Source organism: Pempheris klunzingeri, chromosome 16 (genome assembly GCF_042242105.1).
Source record: "Pempheris klunzingeri isolate RE-2024b chromosome 16, fPemKlu1.hap1, whole genome shotgun sequence".
Taxonomy (NCBI): domain Eukaryota; kingdom Metazoa; phylum Chordata; class Actinopteri; order Acropomatiformes; family Pempheridae; genus Pempheris; species Pempheris klunzingeri.
The window spans coordinates 5,590,741-5,613,485 of NC_092027.1; the positions used below are offsets into that span (position 1 = coordinate 5,590,741).

At 41.5% G+C, this 22,745-nt stretch overlaps 2 protein-coding genes across 2 annotated transcripts; both read right to left on the reverse strand.

Annotated features, from left to right (window-relative positions):
• Positions 1–909: 909 nt before the first annotated feature.
• Positions 910–13,042, reverse strand: eya3 (EYA transcriptional coactivator and phosphatase 3). The gene is made up of 18 exons (XM_070846205.1): positions 12,958–13,042; positions 10,177–10,284; positions 8,695–8,744; positions 8,411–8,505; positions 8,226–8,306; positions 8,066–8,120; positions 7,031–7,140; positions 6,369–6,454; positions 5,444–5,621; positions 5,114–5,283; positions 4,759–4,842; positions 4,582–4,671; positions 4,215–4,273; positions 3,973–4,133; positions 3,375–3,489; positions 2,812–2,933; positions 2,626–2,726; positions 910–2,073 (listed from the first exon to the last, which is right to left on the reverse strand). The coding sequence occupies exons 2-18, from the start codon at positions 10,231–10,233 to the stop codon at positions 1,993–1,995; spliced, it is 1,695 nt and encodes a 564-aa protein (XP_070702306.1). The 5' UTR covers positions 10,234–10,284; positions 12,958–13,042; the 3' UTR covers positions 910–1,992.
• A 1,148-nt stretch (positions 13,043–14,190) lies between these two features.
• On the reverse strand, positions 14,191–20,236 carry LOC139215165 (serine/threonine-protein kinase Sgk1). Its single transcript, XM_070846034.1, has 13 exons — positions 20,127–20,236; positions 19,558–19,633; positions 18,747–18,822; positions 18,620–18,660; positions 18,435–18,492; positions 18,242–18,325; positions 18,009–18,140; positions 17,788–17,900; positions 17,520–17,643; positions 17,141–17,236; positions 16,887–17,042; positions 16,686–16,775; positions 14,191–16,187 (listed from the first exon to the last, which is right to left on the reverse strand). The coding sequence occupies exons 1-13, from the start codon at positions 20,194–20,196 to the stop codon at positions 16,023–16,025; spliced, it is 1,281 nt and encodes a 426-aa protein (XP_070702135.1). The 5' UTR covers positions 20,197–20,236; the 3' UTR covers positions 14,191–16,022.
• Positions 20,237–22,745: the final 2,509 nt, after the last annotated feature.

Genomic DNA, 22,745 nt, shown 5'->3' on the forward strand with positions numbered 1-22,745 from the left:
ATCCATCCACAGGAGCAGTCTCTCACCTCGACTCAAAAACAGAAAATGATTCACTGTATTTCACTGCAGGGTCACATTATCCGTATACACACCATGAAACAACACAAAACCAAACAAAACCCACTGTTTTAAATACAATACATATTGTGCCACTTTCAGCTGAACACTTTTCAGAGCTGTTTAGATGGAGGTTAGTCTCAGGACTGTCCTCTGAAGAGTTTATCGGGTAATCAACGGGTTTTTAAATAGTTTATGGAGCTTAGCAAGTATAAGGAGACTTTTCTCACCCACAACACTTAATCCTTCAAAGTCATCAAACCTGGAGACGAGCATTAATGTGTTCATCCTGGAGACAGTATACAGACTGAATTACTAATTCCTCTACAATGAAATCCATTAAGTTGTATTGTTATTTTTACTTGTATCTATTGGATCCTCCCTATTAAATCAATGTTTAGACTGATGGAGGAATGTCTTCGGTTTTAGATCCAGTTTTGTGGTCTTTGGTATTTTGTAGGTTGTAAATGTTGCTTTAAAATATACACATCGTCTTAAATTTTGAAAAAGTGTTTGTAAATACATATTCATAAATACTGTCTGGTGTCCGGGCCCCTTTTCTCAAGCTCATGTAGCGTATCATGGTGTCCCATTTCACATATTTCCATTATCTCACATATGACTGTATTTCTATTTCAATTGTTTTGTCTTGGTGATGAACTGAAAGTTAACTATGTGAAATTTCTGTGAAATAAGAGAACTTTTTTTCCTTCCAGGGAACATTTAAAATAAGTTGTATGTGGTGATGAAACAGCTCTCGTAGAAAACAGAAATGAGCAATTTCAGAAAAAACATTTTGCTTTTCAGATAACGGTACACTATGACTGTAAACTCTATAGAGTTATGATGTAATATGGGTTTGGAACACAGCCAAGGTTTTCATTGGTCTGCCTTGCCAATACAACTACGGGGGCGGGATACGTACTCCTTGTCTGCTAGCCAAAGGGAAGTGCAACTCTTCTGGAAATCTCAGTCATTGATCAGTGTTTGGTTTATGTTCAGTGCAACCTGCTCTGCTTACTATGTTTCTTCTTACTGAGTCACACAGACAGGCCGGTTCAGGTTCAGGTTCAGGTTCTGGTTCCTCTTAAGTTTGAGTGGAGCCTCTGATTCACAGACCACATGTCTGCTGTTGCAACACAGTGGAAAGGTCAGGGCAGCTGACTGATGGTGTGGCCTGGTCAGGTCAGGAGGGGACGTGACAAAGTCATGACCAAGTAAAAACCACATCTGGTACCTTATGCTAAATAGTCCTAAGGTTGATGGGAGGAGAATAAAAAAAAAAAAAAAACATAAGAATGACATTATGAGATACTTGCTGACTGTCTGTAACTTGGTGATTTGCAAACAAGACTGCAAATGATGCTTTCAAGTCTTCGAATGAACCAAGAAAGAGAACTTTTAAAGCAAATTTGCTTTGATATTATACTTTAGATTATACAGAGCCTAAATAAAAAGCAACAACCCCAAAAGAGAATGCTGATAAACAACAACAGCCCTTTGGTTGTTTAAATCAACAGAGAGCAACGAAAAATTAGTAGGAGACTTTGAGACGTAGAAGAAAATAAAATAAAGGCCAAAAAGGAGGGAAAAAAATGGGTGTTTTCCTTTCCGTGTCCAAATCAGTGCCAGTTTCAGCCGTGGTGAGGTTAGCTGCCGTAGAGGAGGGAGTGCTGGGCGTGAGGAACCTTAATTCAGCCGAATGATGCGTCCAGTCAGTTTCTCATGATCAGCTCCGACCCAAAGTCCGCCTCAGTACGTTACCACCACACGTCACACAGTGAGTCTCTAGTCGTCAGCGAGGGCAGATAGGCGTTTCTACAAGAGTGTATCGTTGGGGATGCGGAGGATTTTCCCACACAAAGTCACTCCGCAAACCAACAGGACGACGACTACGTTTTCCCTTTTAGTGTGCGACGTTCAGTGTCGCCTCCTTTACAAGAAGTCCAGTTCCAGCGCTTGGTGCAGGGACACGAGGTCGCCGTGAGTGGAGATCCGCCAGAAAGGCATATTGTGCTACAGAAAAAGACAGACAAAAGTTTTGAAACATACCAGTGTGTCAGAAACTAATACTTAGCATGCACATGTAGTCAAACTGACAGTCAATTTAAAAAAAAAAAACGGTAAAGCACTAGGTTGATAATCAGACTGGATTTCCATTTCAATTATTTGAGTGAACAAATCAAAGATGAAGGCAGCGACTCACACAGCTGGAACCAGGCTAACAAAACTGGTAGTTTTAGAGCCAAAGAGAAGCATCAGACTGGACTGGGATCGCTGCAGTATGCAGGTGAGCTAACTAAGTATCTGGTGTCAGGCTTCAGCTCTAAACCTCCATTTTCCTTTTTTTTTTTGTTTAATTATGATGCATTAACTTCTCTTATCTCCACCTGTGAGCTCCTTTTCTCTGATGTGGACGCCTTTTAAACAAACAAAACTACAGCTGCAGTGACTGTATTTGTATTTGTAGGCAGTGCAGGTTTTGACAAAACTGTTTGAGTATACTGTCCACAGATTAACACACAAAAGAAGGCAGAATGAGGAGACATGAAAACTTTTAAGTTCTACCTGTTTTGCTGCAAACTCCTCATCTCGACCGTCACCTATCACCACATAAGTTACTTTCTTCCCAAAGCGAGAGACAATCCTTTCAAAGCAACTCTCTTTCCCTGAATGAAAAAAAGGGAAAACAACATGACCCTTTGCACCACACATATTTAGCTCTGCAGCTTTGTCACAGTTTTCCATATGTACCTATTTTCGTCGCACTATAGATGTTCTCGATGGGGAAGACGTCTCCCAGGCCGTAGAGCAGCACTTTCGCCAGAGCTGGAACCAGCTGAGTGGTGGTGACCAACACGTTCATACACTTCCCCCTGTTGGTGGCATTTCATACATAAAGACAGTCAGAAATATGGCGACAACAAAAAGATGAATCTGTCCGTGTTTTGAGCAGTTTATCTCGCTGATGTAAAACATAAAAACTGTCCACAACTGTAGAGGTGAAACACCCTGAGATTCAAGATTTGCACAAATTCAGTACAAATCAAACCTGTACATACTACTACACTATACTATACTACACTATACTATACTACAATACTTGTTTTCACCATCTTCAGAATAAACATTGCCTTTTGAGACTCAACTCCCATTACTTAGGGTTACTGAGTGTGTTACTAAAGTTGATGATAATCTTTTAGACAAAGGCGACACCCTTATCTAACTATTCATATTAACTAGGGAGCACTGTGCAACAAAGGGCAGGAGAATGACCCAAATGATTTTAGAAAATACTGGCTGTGCTCTGCTCAGACCTGGACTGGATGAGCAGCAGAGACTTGAGCGCTGTGCTGAGCCACGCGTCTGTAACGTTCTCGATCTCAGACTTGAGCCGCAGAAGCAGCTCCCTCTTCATAGGACTCAACAGGCCTGAAAGAGACAACACGCACGCAAGCACAAACTTCGTTTTATAAAGAATAAAACCTCAGTACAACAAGATTTAGATATTTAGATCAGGAACACTGTGTGAATCTTACATAAACACACACATCTATGACAAAACAGACAGCTCTGTTTATTTCATCCACTGGACGGAAACATTATCATGTTTATTTGAAACAGCCAGAAAAAATTCCAGTTCAGATCGTGTGTTTGCTTCTTTTTGCCTTTTTGGATATTGGACAACAGAACTAATGTTACGGTCTTCAAATGTGTTCAAATTCATGTAGCTGCAAGTACTTCCAGTTTTTTTTTTTTTCTTAGGAATGCAGACACACAAAAAACAGGCCACTGAAAGCATGATACACAGAAGCCAAGGTGAAACACCGTCTCACTTGATATGCATTTTTCCTGTGCGCCCGTCATTTCAAACTCCAGGTGTGCAAGACAGATGTATTATTGAAGCAAACCCACCTCCAACATTCCCTTTATAGCTACTGTAGATCTCTTTTAGCCGGCGGTAGCGAAAGGCCAGTTTGCGCATCCACTCCACCCCTCCCTGGACTCCCGTGGTGGTTCCTGACGCCCCTCCACCACTGGGACCATTAAATCCATCCGCCAAGAAGTTATAGTTACTAAAGTGGGGAGAAACACTTGTGATTTGTTTGAATGACAACAAACAAATGAACGTGTCAGTGTATGATGAAGTACTGTACCTCAGGTCCTGTCCATTGTCATCAGAGGCAACGTCCTCAACATGGACCTGATCACATTCCTTTAAGAAAACACAAAAGAAAAGGGTTTGTTTGGTTTACAAATTGTAGAATCGTGTGTTTGAGATGAGGAAAATCTCATCAACAAGTATAAGATAATGGACGTTTGCAACATTACTGCCAACTGATTGGCTGACTTTTTAAAAACACCCATGATTGTACGTTTTCCAACAATGTGGTTTTACTGGTTTTGACTGACATCTCCCCCCTTTTCTACTGAACGTCCATGCATGAATTTTTCCAGAACTCAGGGAGATTGAAATCTCCGTTCCTGTCATGGCCACACAAGTGTGAACGTGTCTCACTGTACCTCCAGATCATTGAAGAAAAGGTGAGTGTCAGCCAGCTCAAAGATCAGCTCCTCCATCTGCAAGCCCAAGTTCAGCACTGTTGCTGGGTCCTGAACAAACGCAACACAAACTCACATTACTCACAACAAACTCAGACAGATTTATGTAGCATGCTAAAAGTTTAAACTACTACAAACCTTGCCAAACTTCTGTGCGTAGGAGCCGGTGAGCAGTGAGTGGAATATAATAATGGTCTCATCCAGATCCCACAGAAAAATGCGCTAAAACAGCAGTGAAGAACAATATTACTCTGTGCATTCTACAATCACTTATACATTTCTTTTATGCTTCAAAATAGACAGAAAACATTTACAACCAAATGCCATTAACCATCTTCCACGTATTTAATTCTCTGAATCAGTAGCATCATGGTCCTGTAACTTGTTCCAGACAACATGGGTTTAAGCTTTGCCCTAAACTTTAACATGCTGCTTAGCGAATGACAGAGCGACGACCTCTTAGTGGTTTGTGTATGTGGTGATAAGTGTTTACCTCCAGGTCACTCTCAGTAGGGGGGGAGCTATCAGACTTCTTGCCCTTCCCTTTAGCTTTGCCAACAGAGTTTCTGCGTCCAACCTCGTCCTGATCTCTGGCTCCAGCGGGGTAAGCCACAGCGGTGGGAAGAGCCGCACCTGCTGGGAGGTTCTCTGGAGGAGACGCATCTAAACACAACAAAGTCTGAAATTAGTATCTGAATAACACATTTTTATCTGTAGTGACTCAAAAGTGATGTCGAGTAAATACAAATAAATGCATAATATGATGAAGATAATGTAATCTACCCCCAAAGTTAAACAGAAATAATATGAATTCTTTAATTACCTCTAGGAGGCAGTCCAGCTGAGGCGGCCTGCTCCGACTTCACTGCTGAATATCCAGCCAATCCCACGCCGGCGCCTTGGTCATCGCTGCTGGGCAGCCCGACAGGCACGTAGCTGGGAGGCAGAGCGTAGTACTGAGAGAACTGACTCTGTCCCAGAGAGTTATAGCTGTTAAATTCCTGGAGGAATTAAAAAGAAAAAAACACTGTGATACCCAGAAGAATGATGGTGGAATGCCCCCTCACATCATTAACCATAACCGTGATGAACTCTAGTTCTGTGACTATGAGCTAGTTAAACCCAGCGGAGCACTGGACCCACGTCCTTGACAGGCCAGTGGTGCCGTCAGATTCATCATATCATTGTTCCTTTAATTTCAAAAACAATTCACTGCATGAAAAAACAAACCCAAAACAAAAAATTAACAACACTTTGTTTTTTTTCTTTTATTATATGTTCGAAAACTTCACAAAATATTTTATATGCAATTATGTTACCATATCTAAAGGATGTTAAAACTAATAGGCATCTGTGTACATACAAGTATGTTATATGGGAGGTTGGATGGGGACTCCTGGTATTTTGTTTTAATTTCTGCATAATTTCTGAAATATTATTTTATGCATTGTTGTGCTTAGTTGTGCAATTTCCTACCAGGAATATAAAACAGTACATTCGTCTACCACTACCCTTTTACTAGTATTATCATCTACAATCAACTAGTACAACTTACTACTATCTCTACTGTTTTTAAAATTCATTAACTGAGTGTTTTATTTTTGGTATTTTAAAATCGCTTTAAAAGATGGAACACACTTAGAAATCTTTAAAGTTCCATATGAACGATAATTTAATATAAAGAGACAATTTTGTTCGAACCAAACGTTGTTTCTCCTGTTTACGTTGCGTACTAACGCACTCGTTACCTGGTGGGTCACTGTGGTGGAGGTCGTGGTGGCAGCTGTAGCTGAAGGGATGCTGGAGTACACACTGGACGTTGTGAAGCTTGAGCCTGGAGACAGAAATAGCTCTACTGAAACCGCGCCAGACGAAAGATAACAACAAAAAACATTTCAACGCAGTGACTAATAGAAAGAGAGGAAAACAGCAAGTTTTCCTGTATTTTTTGAGAGCTTCTCATATTTGAAGAGCGTGACAGTGTTATCTTGTGAGACAGAGTGAGGTTGCAGCTTGCCTTGGCTGGGGTATGAGTAGTGCAGATGGCCTGGCTGGGTTGAGGTATATGCGGTGCTGAAGCTGAGAAACCCAGGCTGGCCACCAGAGGGCGGCTCAGGCAGCCCTGTCTCTGTTTTAATGCCTGGCCACATAGCACCTGAAGATGAAAGAGAGCAATGGCTGCAGAAAATGAAAGAGGCAGCGAGAGCAGTGGGTCACTGAAGACGGGGCAATGATGAGAAAACCAGGTCTTTCAGTCAGCTTTGTGTTTAAGCAGAGATTGAAAGCAAATTGATTTCATAGCGCCAAAGCACAGTAAGGCCTCTAAAGCAAAGTAACAAAAGGTGTGATGCTGGACTTTTAGTGAGCAGAAAAGTTGAAATAAGCTGTTAGAATAGACGCAGGGACTAACCGAAGGGCGGGAGGCCATAGGTCTGGCCTGTCTGGGGGAAGGCTGAGTACACAGTGGACTGGGCCAGAGGAGGAAAGCCAACCTGGCTGGTGTATGACGTCACTGCTGGGCTGAAAGAGAGAGAACAAAGAGTTTCAATACGTCACACACCTGCAGGTATGCTCTGATTTGATTTGGAGTAAAACCAGAGATCTACAATTACTGCTCAAATGTTTTTACATGCACCGATGCAAAAGTTTTGGTTGACACCCAACACAAAAGTTACACATTTATACCTGCTGAAGTAGGTACAAGGTGCAGAAGAAATTAAACACTTTGTTTGGGAGTTAATATTCAGGTTGTTCAGTAAATTCTCTTAAATGGTTCACATTTGATTATTTTCCAAGTAAAATTACTATTTAATTGTCACTATTTTTTGCCAAATGTTATCGCCTTTAGTGCTGAAACATGTATTACTTGTTGCAGAATCATGTTTGAATTAAACAGATTAAACCAGACGTTGAGTAGATCGCTGCCCAAAACTCATGGCCCATCCTTAGCCCAAACCACGCTCCCTCTGCTCCCACGGTAGAAACCGTACCGCCAAATCTCTACTGATGGACAATAAAGGTATTGTGTACAAACCAGGGCCTGTAGATAAGTGAGGAACACTGGAATAATATACGGGACAGTCAGCCTCAGTCCCTCTGAAGAGCCCTTTTAAAAAAGGGACATAAGACAATATTCTGTGATGCCAGAGTTTAACTCCACACAAGGAAGCTCACAGAAACAATGTGGTAAAAAAGGCTGATCATCTCAGGGATGCATCTTGTCTTGTTCTCAATGCAGCATTATGCTCAGCATGTTTTTAGCAGAATGTAGTCTAAAACCACTCAAAACGTTTAGTGTCACTTTGCAGGATTTTACTTGCATGTGGGTCAAATGACTGCATATCTGAGCCCTGCAGCAAGTGTCCACTACCCGTTCTTAAATCTGCGTATTATGGGACATGATAAATGATAAAACACCCGCATGTGTTCTGTGCAGTGTACTCACTTGCTTCCTTGGTAAACCTGTTGGGTGTATTCAGACGTGGCTGTTGTGTCTGCATCTGTCAAAAAGACAAAATGGCTTCAGTTTGACGTAGAAGAGCGGCTTTCTTCTTTTCACACCTTTACTGTGCTTTGTTTAGAACTGAGAGTGTTTCTGATCCTACCAGAATGTGCGTACGAGTTCATGGAGTCGCCGCACGCTTGAGGTGCTGCCACTGTGTCTGCCTCCGACTGCTCCTGATCACCTGCAAACAAACACAAAACATATTATCGTATCATAATCATGTTACATTATAGATTATTATGCTTTCCAGGGACCTTTCTGAGTGCTGTCACGTTTTCTGCTTACCTGGATCGAGTTGGGCTGTGGACAGAGCGGAGTAAGAACTTTCCTGCTCTGATGAGCCCAACACAGCAGCTCCACTCCCATCGTCACCTAAATTACTGGATGAGCAAAAATAATTCATTATAATTATGGAAGAGATTATAGGAGTCTGTTTACTTATACGAGTATCTTTTTTCTTCTCTCATATTTTTATATTTTGTAATATACCTTATTTCTGCACTTTTTCTGTCTTTTCTGATTTAAAAGATCAGAAATACATATGAAAAAATAGATCACTTAAGACCAACCATGGCTCTTTCTCCAGTCCACCGTCTATCTCAATCTTGGCCTTCTTTGCCTGCACACACAAAAAGAAAAAACAGAATTACTCAAATGTTAGAGTATTTTGTATATTACGGCATGACAGGATGCATATTTGCTCTGTAGCATTAAAACCTAACATCAGTATATAAGACAGTACTTTACTCATCCTGATGAAAACTATTGTGCAGCAGTTGCCGGACAAAGAAAGACTGAGTGCAAAGTACACAAAATAAACAAAATATTAGAGTAAAGATTATCAGAAAGGTGCAAAACCAAATGAACACACTGTTGGAAATGTAGCATGTTAACTGTTAAGCATCATAAATATAATTAGAAACTTGTGAATAGTAAGGTGAAAATCCAATTTACAAAATGTAACTGGTTAACAGTAAGAATCACAGATATGTAAGAGAAGAATACAGCAGTATGTAAAGTGTGGTAGGAGTCTATGGTTCATTCCAAATGTTAAATCATTATGTCCATGATATTTCATGTAATGTCCCTTTATTTGTTACACATTAGACCCATGCTATCCTGGAAGTCAGAGAGTTGTACTGACTGTAATCATTACATCATAATAATACAGATACACACTGAACCACAACACTACAAAGTACTGTGACAAAGGATGTACAAACACTGTAGCTGTGAAACAAAGTTATTGTGAGGTGAATTTTCCACACTTTATTGATTTATTGTCCAGATTAGAACAGATAATTTGTTACATTAACTTGTTTAGTCGATAAAATGAGACAAACGTAAGTCACAAATTACGAGAGCCAATAACGTGCTTATTTTGGCAGACCAACAGTCAAACACAGATGTAATTTATAAATAATCTATCATTTATAATGAAGTCCAAATAAGAAAAAGTGCTAATTCTCACATTTGAGAAGCAATAAACAGCAACCATTTGATATTTTCACTTCTTACATGACAACATCTATCAAATTATCACTGATTAACATTACTTATTACGCTGCTTTGTTGAATACTCTATTCTGATTGGTCAAGTAGGGCAGCGTACTGTCTGCTATTTCTGTATAACAAGCAGGCCGGTTATTATTACAAAATGAGCCCCTGAAAAAGTCCAGCATCTCTCAGTCAGGTTTGTTTTACAGTAATGACCGGCTCACTGTATACATAGCCACATATTCAGGGTTTTTAATTTGACTCCGCCTAAAATCCACCATCAGCTTTGGTCGGCTGGAAAAACCACAATCAAAACCTGCAGCAACAATCTGAATGAGATCTGAGAAAAATATGAAATGTTGATCAAATATTTGCATGAACCTCCTGATACAGTTTCATTTACCTGAAATCTGTGACTTAGCATTTAAAAAATGAGACAAACGGAAACAATGTACAGTTACATCTTAAAAACAATTTGTTATGCATTCAAACACCCCCCCTCCTCCTCCTCCCCTCCCACTGCTCTGTGTTGGCATCACTGTGAGCAGACTCACCGGCAGCTCAGGCAGCTCCTGCGAGTCATCCATCTCTGCAGCAGAGCGACCCGACATGTCTGCACGCACAGCCTACTCTCTGCCCCTGGAAAGCGTGTCTGGACCCTGCTTTACACAAACGCAGAGGCAAAACAAAAACACACACACACACGGGCACAGAATAAATGGTCGGGAGGGTTTTGCCTTATGTAGTTTTCTGATGCGTGGCTCTCCCCTCCCCTTGTCCCATAAACGCTCATCGATGCATCCCTCCCTCGCCACTATCGCGGGGGTGATCAGCAGGGGGATGGCGGAGTCCGAGAAAATGGGGCACCCTGGTCTAATCTCCAGCACGAGACCCGCAGGTGAGGCACGTGTGGCACTGACATTACTGAGTGTGTCTCACTCTTGTGTTTACTGTAGGATTATGGAAGCGTGCCACCTTACATGTGACCTAACCTTCATTCAACGAAAACATCTTCTCAGGAGCATTAGGTGCTCAGGTGCAAGCTGTTGTAACAATAGATGCGCCGGGGGGATAAGATCTAACCTCATTTTGTCCACTGGCCTTTTCCCCCACGGCTGTAGAGATGGAACTGACATAATGCAGACACACACAGAGAAAATAGGTCAGACGGCAAATTCAAAACCACACAAACGTGTCAGGCAGTTGTTAATGGTTAACGCTCTCAATAAAAAGCGCCACCTGAATTGCCTGTGCCATTGACGCATACGTCAGCTTATTCAAGACATATGTAAGTGAACTCAAAAAGATTTGAAGGAAAATAAGGCCAGTGGATGATTTACTGATGATAAATTAATCCACAGTTGTATTTTATATACTACGACAGCCTGTGCAACTCGAACTAGATCTCCAACTTTAAAGATGGAAACGCCATAAATAAGACAGCAGCACTGAAACAAAACCATCTTTTGCTCTCAAGCTGCTGCTTTTTAATACTATTCATTTCTAATTTCATGAACCAGAGATTCCCAGTTTGGATACACTGCTGCTGCTGCTGCTGCTGCTGATCTCTGGCTGGTCTGACAGACTTGAATTCATCAAAGCCACCGTTCATCTGCCTGAATCGCTCTACCTGAGGGACTGATAGAGGCTCCCTCGGGAGTCTCTGCTTTGAGAGACTGCCGTCTTATCTCAGAGGGAGGAGTATCAAGTCCAGGGGACACCACAGAACACATCAGTTAAGCTGTGGCCTCGGGCACTAAACTAAACAGCCAATATTGTGTTGGACTTGACTTGGAATAATTTCTCATTTATTTGACAAAAAGTCAGTAAAACCTTATTTTATAAGTTGTGTAATTTCCTAAGAGGTAAATATGTCATTTGTCACTGATTATAGGGGAAACAGATAATAACATAACAGCTGTTTGAATTCATTAGAGGTTTTAATGGCCAGGTTAAAAAAAAGTACACAAGAATACACTTAATTTAAGTTACTTAGAATGCTTCCATGTGCATGATTAATGTTGTGTGCCACCTCTAATGTGCAAGCAATGCACTAAATGTGCTAATGATGCTACTGAAGACATCACAAAGTATCTCAAAATAGTGCATTGAATTGTTTTGAAATATATCTATATGAGTAAATTCAAAAAATATCACCCACCATTATTACTTTAATCATGAATGCATATAACAGTAAACTAATTAAATGTGTACTTGGGGGTGTTTTTTTTAACCTGGGTGACTAGAAGTACCAACAGGTTCATATCAACAAAGGTAAACATTGATGTAACTTCATATTTGATTAATTAGTTGCTTGCCTGCAAGAAAATGCTGCATATTTAACCAAACTGAAACACCCTCAAGGTTACTTTAGCAATTAGTTAAGAGAACCAACTGATTATTGTATCCAGCTTTCCTGTAAATAACACTAAATTACACAGTCTCTTTTCCAGAGATCTTATAGATATAAAATTGTTTGCAGAATACAAATCTTGTGCAGACAGAACAAGATATTCTCTAATCCAAGCCTTCACTTTGTGTTGTAGACTGACTAAACTGTGTGGCCAGTATTTGGTGGTCATTTAATACTTTCACCACCTCTCTGCCGACAGCTAAAACCCATATCTCCCGCATTGTTTGTCCTGCGCACTGCAAATTAATACCGTTTGGCAGGAATCCAGGCACAACACAGCATCAACTCAGAGTAAAGTTCCTCTCTCAGCCATCTGCAAATATTAGCCGACTGCCATCACGTTAGCTCAATCCAGCAAATAACCCAGCCGGGCACCGTTTGCTATGAAGGTGAATCCTGACATCTGGCTATTTGCTGGAACACAGTAGCTTGTTTCGCTCGAATTAAACACGGTATGGTTGAAAAACAACCTGCACAGCTAACACATGAAGCAAGACATTAGGAATTAACACTGGCTGGTTTGACTATAATCTGACGTTAATCAAAAGGTACAACCCCAGTATTTAGACGCCACCGTGCAAGCTCTCACCGTTAGCTTCCCAACGTTAGCAAAGAGAGTCGATATAGTTAACATTAATTTATACCATTAAAGGCTGTGTCATTCGCTGCCAATTTCGCATGCATGCTAGCTAAGGTTGTCAGGGTCCATGGTGGTCAAATAACTCACCCGGCTGCGAATTACCTAGTTCAGCCCGAAGCATGAAAGTTTCACGCTCCAGGAGTTAGTCGGTACCCGCAGCCATTGGAGTGGGTACTGAAATGGCATCGTGTGAGCGCGTCTCACACCCGCTGCGCCCAAACTGCAGAGCTAATCACAAAAACAAACATTCTGGACACACCAAATGGTCAAAGCCGGTCTTACCATTGAAGGAGTGACTGAGAAACGCTTTTAATTAAAGCGTCTTCTATTGAATCCACAGTGTCAAGCTTTGTCTGTTGTTAGGGAGCACTATTTAGCAGGAAGTCAGCGTTGCTGGGCGGACTGCGCATGCGCATGTTGCTTCTTCTTCTTCTTCTTCTGCTTCTTCTTCTTCTTCTTCTTCCTCCTCCTCTTCTCCTACTTTGGACAGGTGTGGCGGTGTGTCAAGACAGGTGAGCCCAGGGACAAAAGCTGGAAATATTTGGTATTTGAACAGATGAATCTACTTGTTAAAATGCGGCCAGCTTTATCTCAGGATGTGTTACTTTTGATGAACACCAGTTGATGTCAAACAACTTCTACAGCGGTCAGAAAACAGTAGTTTTGATTTAGAGTTCAAATTTAGCACGGCTAATAAACAAGTTTAGTTGTCAGGAATCGTAGATACAACACAGATAAATACAGTTAAAACCAAAACAATTACTTAATTAATTGGTTGACTGACTGACAAAAGCAATCAGCAAATATTCTGTCAATTAAATAGTGATAATAGTGATCATTATAATAGTAATGTTGTCATTTGTTAAGCAAAAATGGCCCATTCCAGCTAAGACACAATAAGATACGATAAACTTTATTAATCCCAGACAGGGGAAATTCATTTGTCACAACAGCTCAGTAGTAAGACAAAGAATACAAGAAAACAGTCTGAAATATAAATATTAATATAACACATAAATGACATAAATACACTATAAACAGAAATAGACTACAACCTCCATATATAAGATAAATAAATTGCACATGATGAATATGAATAACTGACATGGCTGTTCCGTAAAGATATTACCATAAATATGTAAATAAGTTGTCAGGGAATAAAGTGATTATAGCGACAGAGGTGACAAATGGTGATGATAGCCAGTTGTGATATATTACGTTGAATTAAAGAGCTGTGATCAGCTGTCAAATGTGAGGATTTGGTGCTTTTCTGTCTGATTGGATAATAAATTATCTTTGGGTAAGTTGGACAAAGCAAAACATATTAAGATGCCACTGAGGGGTTTTAATGATTTCTGATTACCACTATTTCACGATTTCCTTCCTTTTATTAACCAAGCGATTATTTGACAAAGAATGTGGCAGATTAATTATTAGTTGCACTGGTCGTACAGCACAGTGGTAATTATGTAAAAACAGCATTAGTAGCATTACAAACAAAAACAACACACTTGCTTTGAATTTAGAGAATTTATTTGCCATTTCTGACACAGATTACAGTTCAATATTTCAGTTGATCATGTCAATTATCTTCTTTATACAGTAGCAGTGGCATGAAAATAAATATACATAAAAAATACAAAACAGAAAAGTAATGCTTCCAAATATGGAAGAAAATCATCTATAACTGTGTGTTGCCTTATTTTATTTTTATTTTTATTCTTTTATTTTCAGCAGGTGTGAGAATGCACTCTCTGTATGCCAACATCTAAAATGTTGAGAGTCAATGGGGCAAAACAAAGTCATGAACAATCTCTGGTTGAGTAAAGATCCTCTCTTAATAACTTATCAGATCATAAATTACAACTTACACTTGCTGCTAAAAAAGATAAAATGATAATTATTCATTAACAAGATTTTATTGCACTTTCCAGAACCAAATCTCGCAGTAGACCAGTGGCTAAACATTGTTGGGGGAAAGCCAGCGCGTACTCCACCTAGTGGTTCTTCCTCAGAGTTAATGAAGCACTTTCTCATACAGATTCTTTTCTAGAAAAGGGACAAAGAGGTTCGGGGGAAAAGAGATATGTACATACAGTTAATATGGATCAGGCCGCCCTGGACAGGCACAAGACATTCACAGTTCTTCTCTACATGATGCATAAATACAAAAACATTTGTAAATCACAGATTATATCGCTTGTGTGGAGTGTTTGCAATAAAACAGCAATCACTTTAGTTTGACAAAAGGTTGATGTACTGTACAGTATGTGCTATCATTGTGTGGGCCTGTTATTGCTGGTTGAACTCCTGTCCTGATCAATAAGTCTTTGATAAAGTTTGCAAACAGCAGATATAGATTAACACAGTCACTGGTTGTAAAGGAAAAGGAGCTGCAATAACCAAAAATAAAATATATTGCCATTCAGGAAATATAATTTTCTTTTACACTATGAAACATGTATACTTATATTTATAATATATGCAGAACTTTCTTAAAAGTAAAGAGTGAATGTTTGTGGTTATTAAAACATGAAAACCTTTTGGTTTTGCAATAAAATATATAGATATAACTTTTTTTAAACTTTCTACACAGTACAGTAAAACTTTGATCTTCAGTTTAGAGGACAAACTGGTCAAAAAAGGTGTTTTTTTTGTTACCACACTTAACTGTTTGGTCCATGTGTCACTATTAGTGTGGAGACGCCATTATTTCTTTGTCCAGACTAGAGATATGAATGTAGAAAGTGGAAAGATATGCAGCTGTCCAATCCAAAGTTTCTCACTTTTTTTAAGCAGAATGTTTCACCACTTTTCTTGACCCTTGTTTCCTCAAGTGCAATTGAGCGTTTACATGAAAATAACAAAGCATGACAGACAGTTTTAACGTATGTAGACATGTAATGAAGGCATCACCCTTAACGGCTTGCGCCTCGGTCAAAAGTCCAAACAAAACAGTGAAGTGGTTTCCGATAAAGCCAACGCTGTTGCCGCCGTCCGAACTGCCTTTTGAACGTCAGGCACTTCTCTTCATTTCACTTTACCAGGAGCTGTGAGTCCCAGAGCCATCAGAGTGTGACGTTTTATGACCACAGAGTGCATCCAAACTTGGCACACAAATATTATAGTTTTGGGTGGTTGAGGCAGAAGAGCAGGGCCAGTGGTGTTGGAACAAGAGAGTCCCCATCTGTACACTTTTCATGCACAGGATTTCTCAAGGTCTGTCCCCCAGTATTCATGTCTGCTTTGTCCTTTTAGATCCTCTCGTCAGGCTGTGCAGCGTCCCCCCAGTCAGGCTGCTCCTCAGTCAAAGTAAGACTGTCAATCCGGAGCTTTTATGTTGGCGTTCACATGAAGCAGTGATCTGCCGGGGGCCCGTAGGAGAAGCCCGGAAACGCTCCGGCTGCCTCCTTGACGCTGCTGGTCACGGTCGGGGCGTCGGTGCACAGGGAGGAGGACACGGGCAGGTGGGTGAACTCTGGGTCAAAGTGTCGGAGGTCTGTGGGGCCGCTCTGTGAAACCAAGCAGGGAGGACAAGAGTTAGACATGTCAAGACACTAACAGATTTATTTTAATAAATTACACCTCTGCATGTTGGTTTTAAGTCATTAATATGACAATTTACTACGGTTCAGTGCTTTATAATCGACAGAACAAGGCTTTTTTAAGCATAAATGACAATAATTTGCTGCTCGCTTCCCAAAGGTATCTCCTGGTTTTCTTAAACTCCTATGAACATTGTTGGGTTTTGGATTGTTGGTCGGACAAACGGGACATTTGCAGACATCACAATGTGCTCTGGGAGACTGCAGTGGGCATTTTTCACATTTCATGGAGCAAACAATTCCAAGACTTATCACGAGAGGCAGATTTATTATAGATATCATAGTATTATAATATGTGTCACTTGCAGCCCTCTGTGATTGTTACAGAGGATACTGTAGACAGTTTCCATTATTTTCTGACATTATAATGAATAACCGTGAGTCGCAGCCCTTGTCTGAACTCACCACTGAGGGGATGAATGGAGGTGTGATCTTCTTGGCCATCAGGTCCTCCCAGTTGATTGGAGAGAAGAAGGAATGGTACTTGAGTTCAAGCTGGAGGGAAAAATCAATTCTAGATCAGGACATTGACAGCAAACAAGCCTCACGGATCTCTTACACGTCTCCGTGTCATATGTGTGCTTTAGGGTCGGTTTGCACACTTACAAAGTCGTCCTTCACTCCCAGCCTCTTGGTGCGGTCCTTCTGCAGGAGCCCCTCGAGCAGCTCCCTGCCTGCGTTTGACACATTGGGCTTGAGCACAGGAGACTTGTGCAGGATGTTGTTGTACATCTCGGCTGTGTTGCGGCTGTAGAACGGGGGCTGTGAACCCAAAGAGACAACGACAAATTAAGTTTACTTATGTTGTGAGCAAGCAGCAGAGTTGCACCAAGAGGCTGTCAGTCATAGATTTCACTCACGAGTCCATAGAGCATCTCGTAGAGCACCGATCCCAAACACCACCAGTCAACTGTGCGGTCGTACGCCTGCTTCTGGAGAACCTCGGGGGCCAAGTACTGCGAGGACACAAGAAAATAACTTTAATAATAATAACTTTGTTTGCATAGCACCTAAAAGCTACTATTTAATGTAAACCTACAAAGTGCTTTATACTAAAAATAATAATAAAATATGATCCAAAAGCTTGTAGATATAAGAAATAACGAGATAAAAATAAGAGAGTCTTAATAAGAGATTTAAAAGATTGAGTCAACGTATGTGCTACAGTTCTAACTTGTCCTTGGTGGAGTACTGTATTGATGAAGAGGATGTATGAAAGTCTAGAGGTTTGTTTTGTACCTCAGGTGTCCCACAGAAGGTTGTCGTGGTACCATTGGCCTCCACGCCTTCTTTGCAGAGGCCAAAGTCTGTGAGGACAATGTGGCCCTGAGAGTCTAACAGGATGTTCTCAGGCTTCAGGTCCCTGTAAAGAGGAGGAAAAAAGCTTTTAATGAAAAAGACTCCCAGCTACAAAGTCCCTCTTGTACACATCAGCTCCGTCAGGTCAGTTCAGCACAGCTCATGTTAACACATGTCCACTAGGGGGCACTGCAGGATCGCTCTTTACCTGTACACAATGTGCAGGGAGTGGAGGTAGCCAAGTGCGCTTGCAATTTCGGCGGCGTAGAACCTGGCTCTGGGCTCCAGGAAGATCCTCTCTCTCTGGAGGTGGTAGAACAGCTGGAGAGAAAACAAACATCCGTCAACACCAGCTTTAATAAACACGCTCTGACGTTCTGACACCGTTTCTGGTCGATTTCCGGTCTGTGGCGCGAGATTTAAACTTACCTCTCCGCCGTTGACGTAGTCGAGCACAAAGTACAGCTTGTCAGTAGTCTGGAAGGAGTAGTGCAGCCCCACCAGGAAGGGATGCTTGATGTTCTTCATCAGCACGCTGCGCTCGGCCATGATATGCTTTTGCTGGAGGGAGCACATAGAAGTTAATTCAACCCTGCTGCATTCGGTGCTACAGCAAACAGAGGGAATATGGACTGAGGTCCATGTGTAGTGACTAAACCTACCTCTTTCTTCTTCATGATGATTTTCTTCTGTAGCACTTTGACAGCGTAGTATTTGGTGGACTCCTTGTGCCGAGCCAGCAGAACCTGTAACAGAGCAAACATTTGCATTACTGATGTTGGTGCAGCGATGAGAGACACAGCAGGAGCAGATAAGAGAGGATAGTTATATAATAGTAAAATCAGACAGACGGACCTTTCCAAAGCTGCCTTTGCCGATGATTTTGAGGTAGTCAAAATCACAGGGTTTAATCCTGAAGTAGAGAAACAAACAGAGGATTAGGATTTTTATTGACACATGGTCAGATTGTCTATAGATTCATTTATTAATATTAATGCTGTTTGCTTGTAAAATAAAGACACTTTTAAAAGGCTACTTACTGAGTTTCCTCAGCCAGAGAATGTCGGGAATTTAGGCACATCTGAAAGATATGAAATGGACACATTTATAAGCCTGTTGTCATGTTTTGGAAAGGAAGAAATGAGTCAGTGAAGAGTTTCTTCTTACCGGACTTTCAGGAAGTTCATCTTCAACCTCCTCGTTTTGATTCTCGTCAATCTTCAGGAAGTTGTTAACTTCAACACTGGAAGAAAAACAAACCGAGCAGGTTATAAGAGGGATTGTGATATGAGCTTTCACCCTTTTACAATACGATCTAGTTCTTTTTTTTTTTCTTTACACTTCATGATTGACAGTAAACTGCAGCAGCTTGTGAGACTGAAAAGCTGAAAGGGCACATGTGTGTGTGACCGTCTGAAACCGCCAGACAGGTCAAGTTTAGGACAGAGTCATCGCCGCCGAACAGCCTGACCCGTCTGAGGAAAAGCTTAAGCCACTGACCCGCGGCGAGAGGGTTCAGACGGCTCTGCAGGACTCAGCGGTCCAGCTCAGGACAGATGCAGCACACAGAGATCTTTTTTTTTTTAATTCTTTTTTTTTCCCCCACAGCACCAGACCTGGAGGGGCTGGATGCTGTGATGGGACGAGCCACGTTTGTATCATGTAATAGCTGAGTTACCAGTTTATCCTTGTCTAGGGGACAGAGGGGATTAGGTAGGTAGGTGATTAGGTAGTGGAGAGGTTGTTAACTGGCCTGTCATGAATGGACTATTCTTACCCTGGCTTCTTGGACCCAGATTATGCTTTTCACAGAATGTCCTGCCAACCTCAGGTAGCTGATTGGATTGGCCAGCACACAATGATCTTAAATGGGTTATTGATCAGAATAGGAGCCAGGAAGTAACCCAGAGCTGCTCTCTGTGGCCAGTTTTCCATCCAAATCCAACAAAATGTTTACCAATAAAAAGGAAGTACTCACTGTTGGCAGATATGTGGGGTAGAAACCAGCTTCTGGATGAAGTCATTCAGCCCCATTTTTCTCTCCTTGATGAAAGCTGCATATGGAAACAGAGGGAAATGATTCATGTGATGAGTGTTTGACGCGATTATTCACCACACATGCTGCAGAAAAATGTTTACACCAGAGATGAAAAGATCTGTTTGAGCCGTAATCCGCTGTTTATGACTCCCACTTATTCCGTTATGGGGTAGATTTGCGTGTTATTGCATAGACCTCTAATGCTGCGGGCTTACACGTTATGCAACCACTTGGGTCACTCATTCAGATACCAACAGTGTGGGCCAACAAAGCGTTTGCCATCCCAGAGAATTTAATGCAGATTTCCCGCCAGTCGATCTTAATTTAAAGGCGATTTATGTGATATTTCTATTAAAGTAGAACCCCCCAGAAAAAGCACTTTGCATGAGGGTTTAATTCATCTCTTGGCTCCTTTCAGTAAATACGCTCAGTGTGGTTCTCTGATCGATACACCAGCAGCTTTAGTCATCAATAGGCTATATTAAGAATTATATTATGCAGGTGCTCACCGGTGAGAACAGCGTAAATCCCCCTCATCTTGCAGTAAGTTAGATCACATCCAGCCTGAGTCACAGCCATGATGATCAGTAGAGAATATCCAATACAAACAGGAAGTGCGAATAAATAAATGATAACGATAATAAAAAAGTCTCGGTCCTCTGTGGTCCTCTGTCACCGGTGTCCGTTCTCCACGCGCAGAACTCAGCCGACCGCGCGTCTCTCTGAATCACACACAACGCGAGCCTGCGTGGGTATTTATATACAGAGCACGTGGTACCGGGAGAGACGCCCGTGCTCTCGTCACCGGCGTAACCACGGCAACTGACGTCACGGGATTCCGCCGCAGCCGCGCTCTGCCTGCAGGAGGCGGGGGATGACGAGGAGGAAGAGGCTCACCGCAGAGGAGGAGGAGGAGGAGGAGGAGGAGGAGGCCCACCACCTCCTCTTCATCGTTTTCTCTCAATGGAAGCCTCCATCCGGCTCCTTAATCACCGTGCGCACAGACTAAAGGCAGTGATGAGGAGAAGTGGTGGAGAACAGCTGCGGTCACCTCCAGCAGAGATCAGCCTTTTATTTGCGCGCTCGACCTGCATGCTCTGTTCTCCTGCAGTCGTTTTATTTTGAAAGGGTGTGCAGAAATGTGTGTCACCCAGATGCTGCATTTCAGCTTCTGCAGTTTCTGACTCTGCTAATCCACATAAAGGCTATAAAATCATTTAATATATATATATATATATAATTCTGCATAAACAGCCCCCCCCCACACACACACATACACACAAGTTATGAATAAATTCATGCCATTTCTAGGATTGCAAGAATTTATTCCACAATTTCCAGAAATCAGTGGTGGGTTTCTGAGTCTGACGGGCTCAAGGTTATTAAGGTGACGTGGCGTGGCAGGGTTATATAAATTCAGAGAAATCTCACATGACATCATGCTCGTCTAGTTCGAAGCAGCGATCAGTCCAGCTGTCATAGATGTGGTCCACTAACCCTGAAAGTTACGTAACTGAGCCATAATGCAGACAGCTATACTGCTGGAGGAGCAGAGCGAGCTGAATTTTCTAGTTGAGTGTTAGTGGTTTTTAATCTGAGATTATTTACTATCTGTGATTTAGGAGCTGTTTTACTCAGAAGCAATTATTACTATTTATGTATCTATTAGTGTTTCTCTGCTGCTGCTTTGTAAAGTATAGTACTTTCCATTATTTCTATAATCCTTAGTTGCAGCATTCGTTTTAAACTCTGCAGTAGCATCTAAAATAGTTAACATGCCTCACCTTGAATGACCATAACAGTACAGTGCTACTCACAAATTAAAGTATCAACAATAAAAATCCTCAGGAGTCTTTCTGCATTGTGAATACTTGTACATGATACTTTACACGTATTGTTCAGATGATAATTAGATGCTTAAGTAATCATTTCAAAGCCGGACTTTTGCTTGTAATTGAGTATTTTCACATGGTTTCATTCCAGCTAATCCAATAATCACTATTCTATATTATGATTTATGTTATACTACTTTATATTATGATGACTATGATATACTATGATACTACGATGAATAATCTGCTGATCATCTTTGCCTACATCTATCCCTGTTTATAGTTTTCCACAGGCCAAATGGACGCCTTGAAGTGTCACAATCTGTTTGGCCAACGGTCCAAAACCCAAAGATATTCAGTTCAGTTTACGAGGATCTGAGTGTTTGTTCCACCACTGGTCTTAAAAACACACGGCTGCCTCAGTCCTCACAGGCTCGTTCAGCTGAGCTCCGTCAGCGGGGAACTACTGGGTGCTGCCCGAGGAGTTTGACATGTGACAGTCACAAATGATTTTAATGGAAGTGAGACTCCACTGGTCCGATAGTTGTTGTACTTTCTGTGTGGAAAGAGGAAGTGAGGAGCCTTATCTGTGGCGTGGGCCCAAACTGAGACCACATGGTGCGGAGCCTGCCAGCAGAGTATCATGCCTCACTTTGGAAGGCTACCTGGGCAAACACGGCTCAGCTTCGGCTCTGTTTGCACACAGAAACACACCAGATCAGATTGCATGACAGCGACACCTCTCCACGGTTTTGTGTGAGGCTTTACCCTCACCTCATGTAGTCTTTCTCTGAATTATTCAGGTGTATCATGTTATCGTCTCTGGTAACGTGCTGTCGAAGCATAAACATGACTTGGGAAGTTCCCTCAAACAGCATTTTACTTCTGTCACTTCTGTCATGCTGATTTGCATTGAATGTTTCTGTTGTGATGGAACAAAGTCAGGTGCTTTGGAGGCGAAACAAACAGCTGGTTGAAGTGGCATTTCTCCTTTCTCTAAATGCTGTTTTTCTGAGTAAGACAAGTGATACATAGATCATGAAGTGTGAGAGAAAACTCCCATTCACGTCAGTCAGATTAGAGCCTTTCCTGTGAAGATTATCTGTCCTGTGGAAGGTTTCTGATACATCACTGAAAATGAGTCAATCATGCATGAGAGATAGCATCTCTTTCACTTTCTCTCTCGGCCTCTCGGTAAATGTTTTTCCACTGCCAGTTTAATCAGGTTTTATTTAGCACTGTCACAAAAGCTGCCCTGCTTTCTGTCGCCCCGTCCAGTCGTCTGATTAATGCAGT

Excerpts from the sequence above, each read along its gene's own strand:
- eya3 (XM_070846205.1), bottom strand. The coding sequence starts at position 10,233 with ATGTCGGGTCGCTCTGCTGCAGAGATGGATGACTCGCAGGAGCTGCCT. Across the intron at positions 8,506-8,694 it reads GGACTGGAGAAAGAGCCATG|TAATTTAGGTGACGATGGGA; the intron begins GTTGGTCTTAAG and ends TTGCTCATCCAG. Across the intron at positions 8,307-8,410 it reads CACAGCCCAACTCGATCCAG|GTGATCAGGAGCAGTCGGAG; the intron begins GTAAGCAGAAAA and ends GTTTGTTTGCAG.
- LOC139215165 (XM_070846034.1), bottom strand. The coding sequence starts at position 20,196 with ATGGCTGTGACTCAGGCTGGATGTGATCTAACTTACTGCAAGATGAGG. Across the intron at positions 17,644-17,787 it reads TCCCTGCACATTGTGTACAG|GGACCTGAAGCCTGAGAACA; the intron begins GTAAAGAGCGAT and ends TCCTCTTTACAG. Across the intron at positions 17,043-17,140 it reads ACGAGATGCTCTATGGACTC|CCCCCGTTCTACAGCCGCAA; the intron begins GTGAGTGAAATC and ends TTGGGTTCACAG.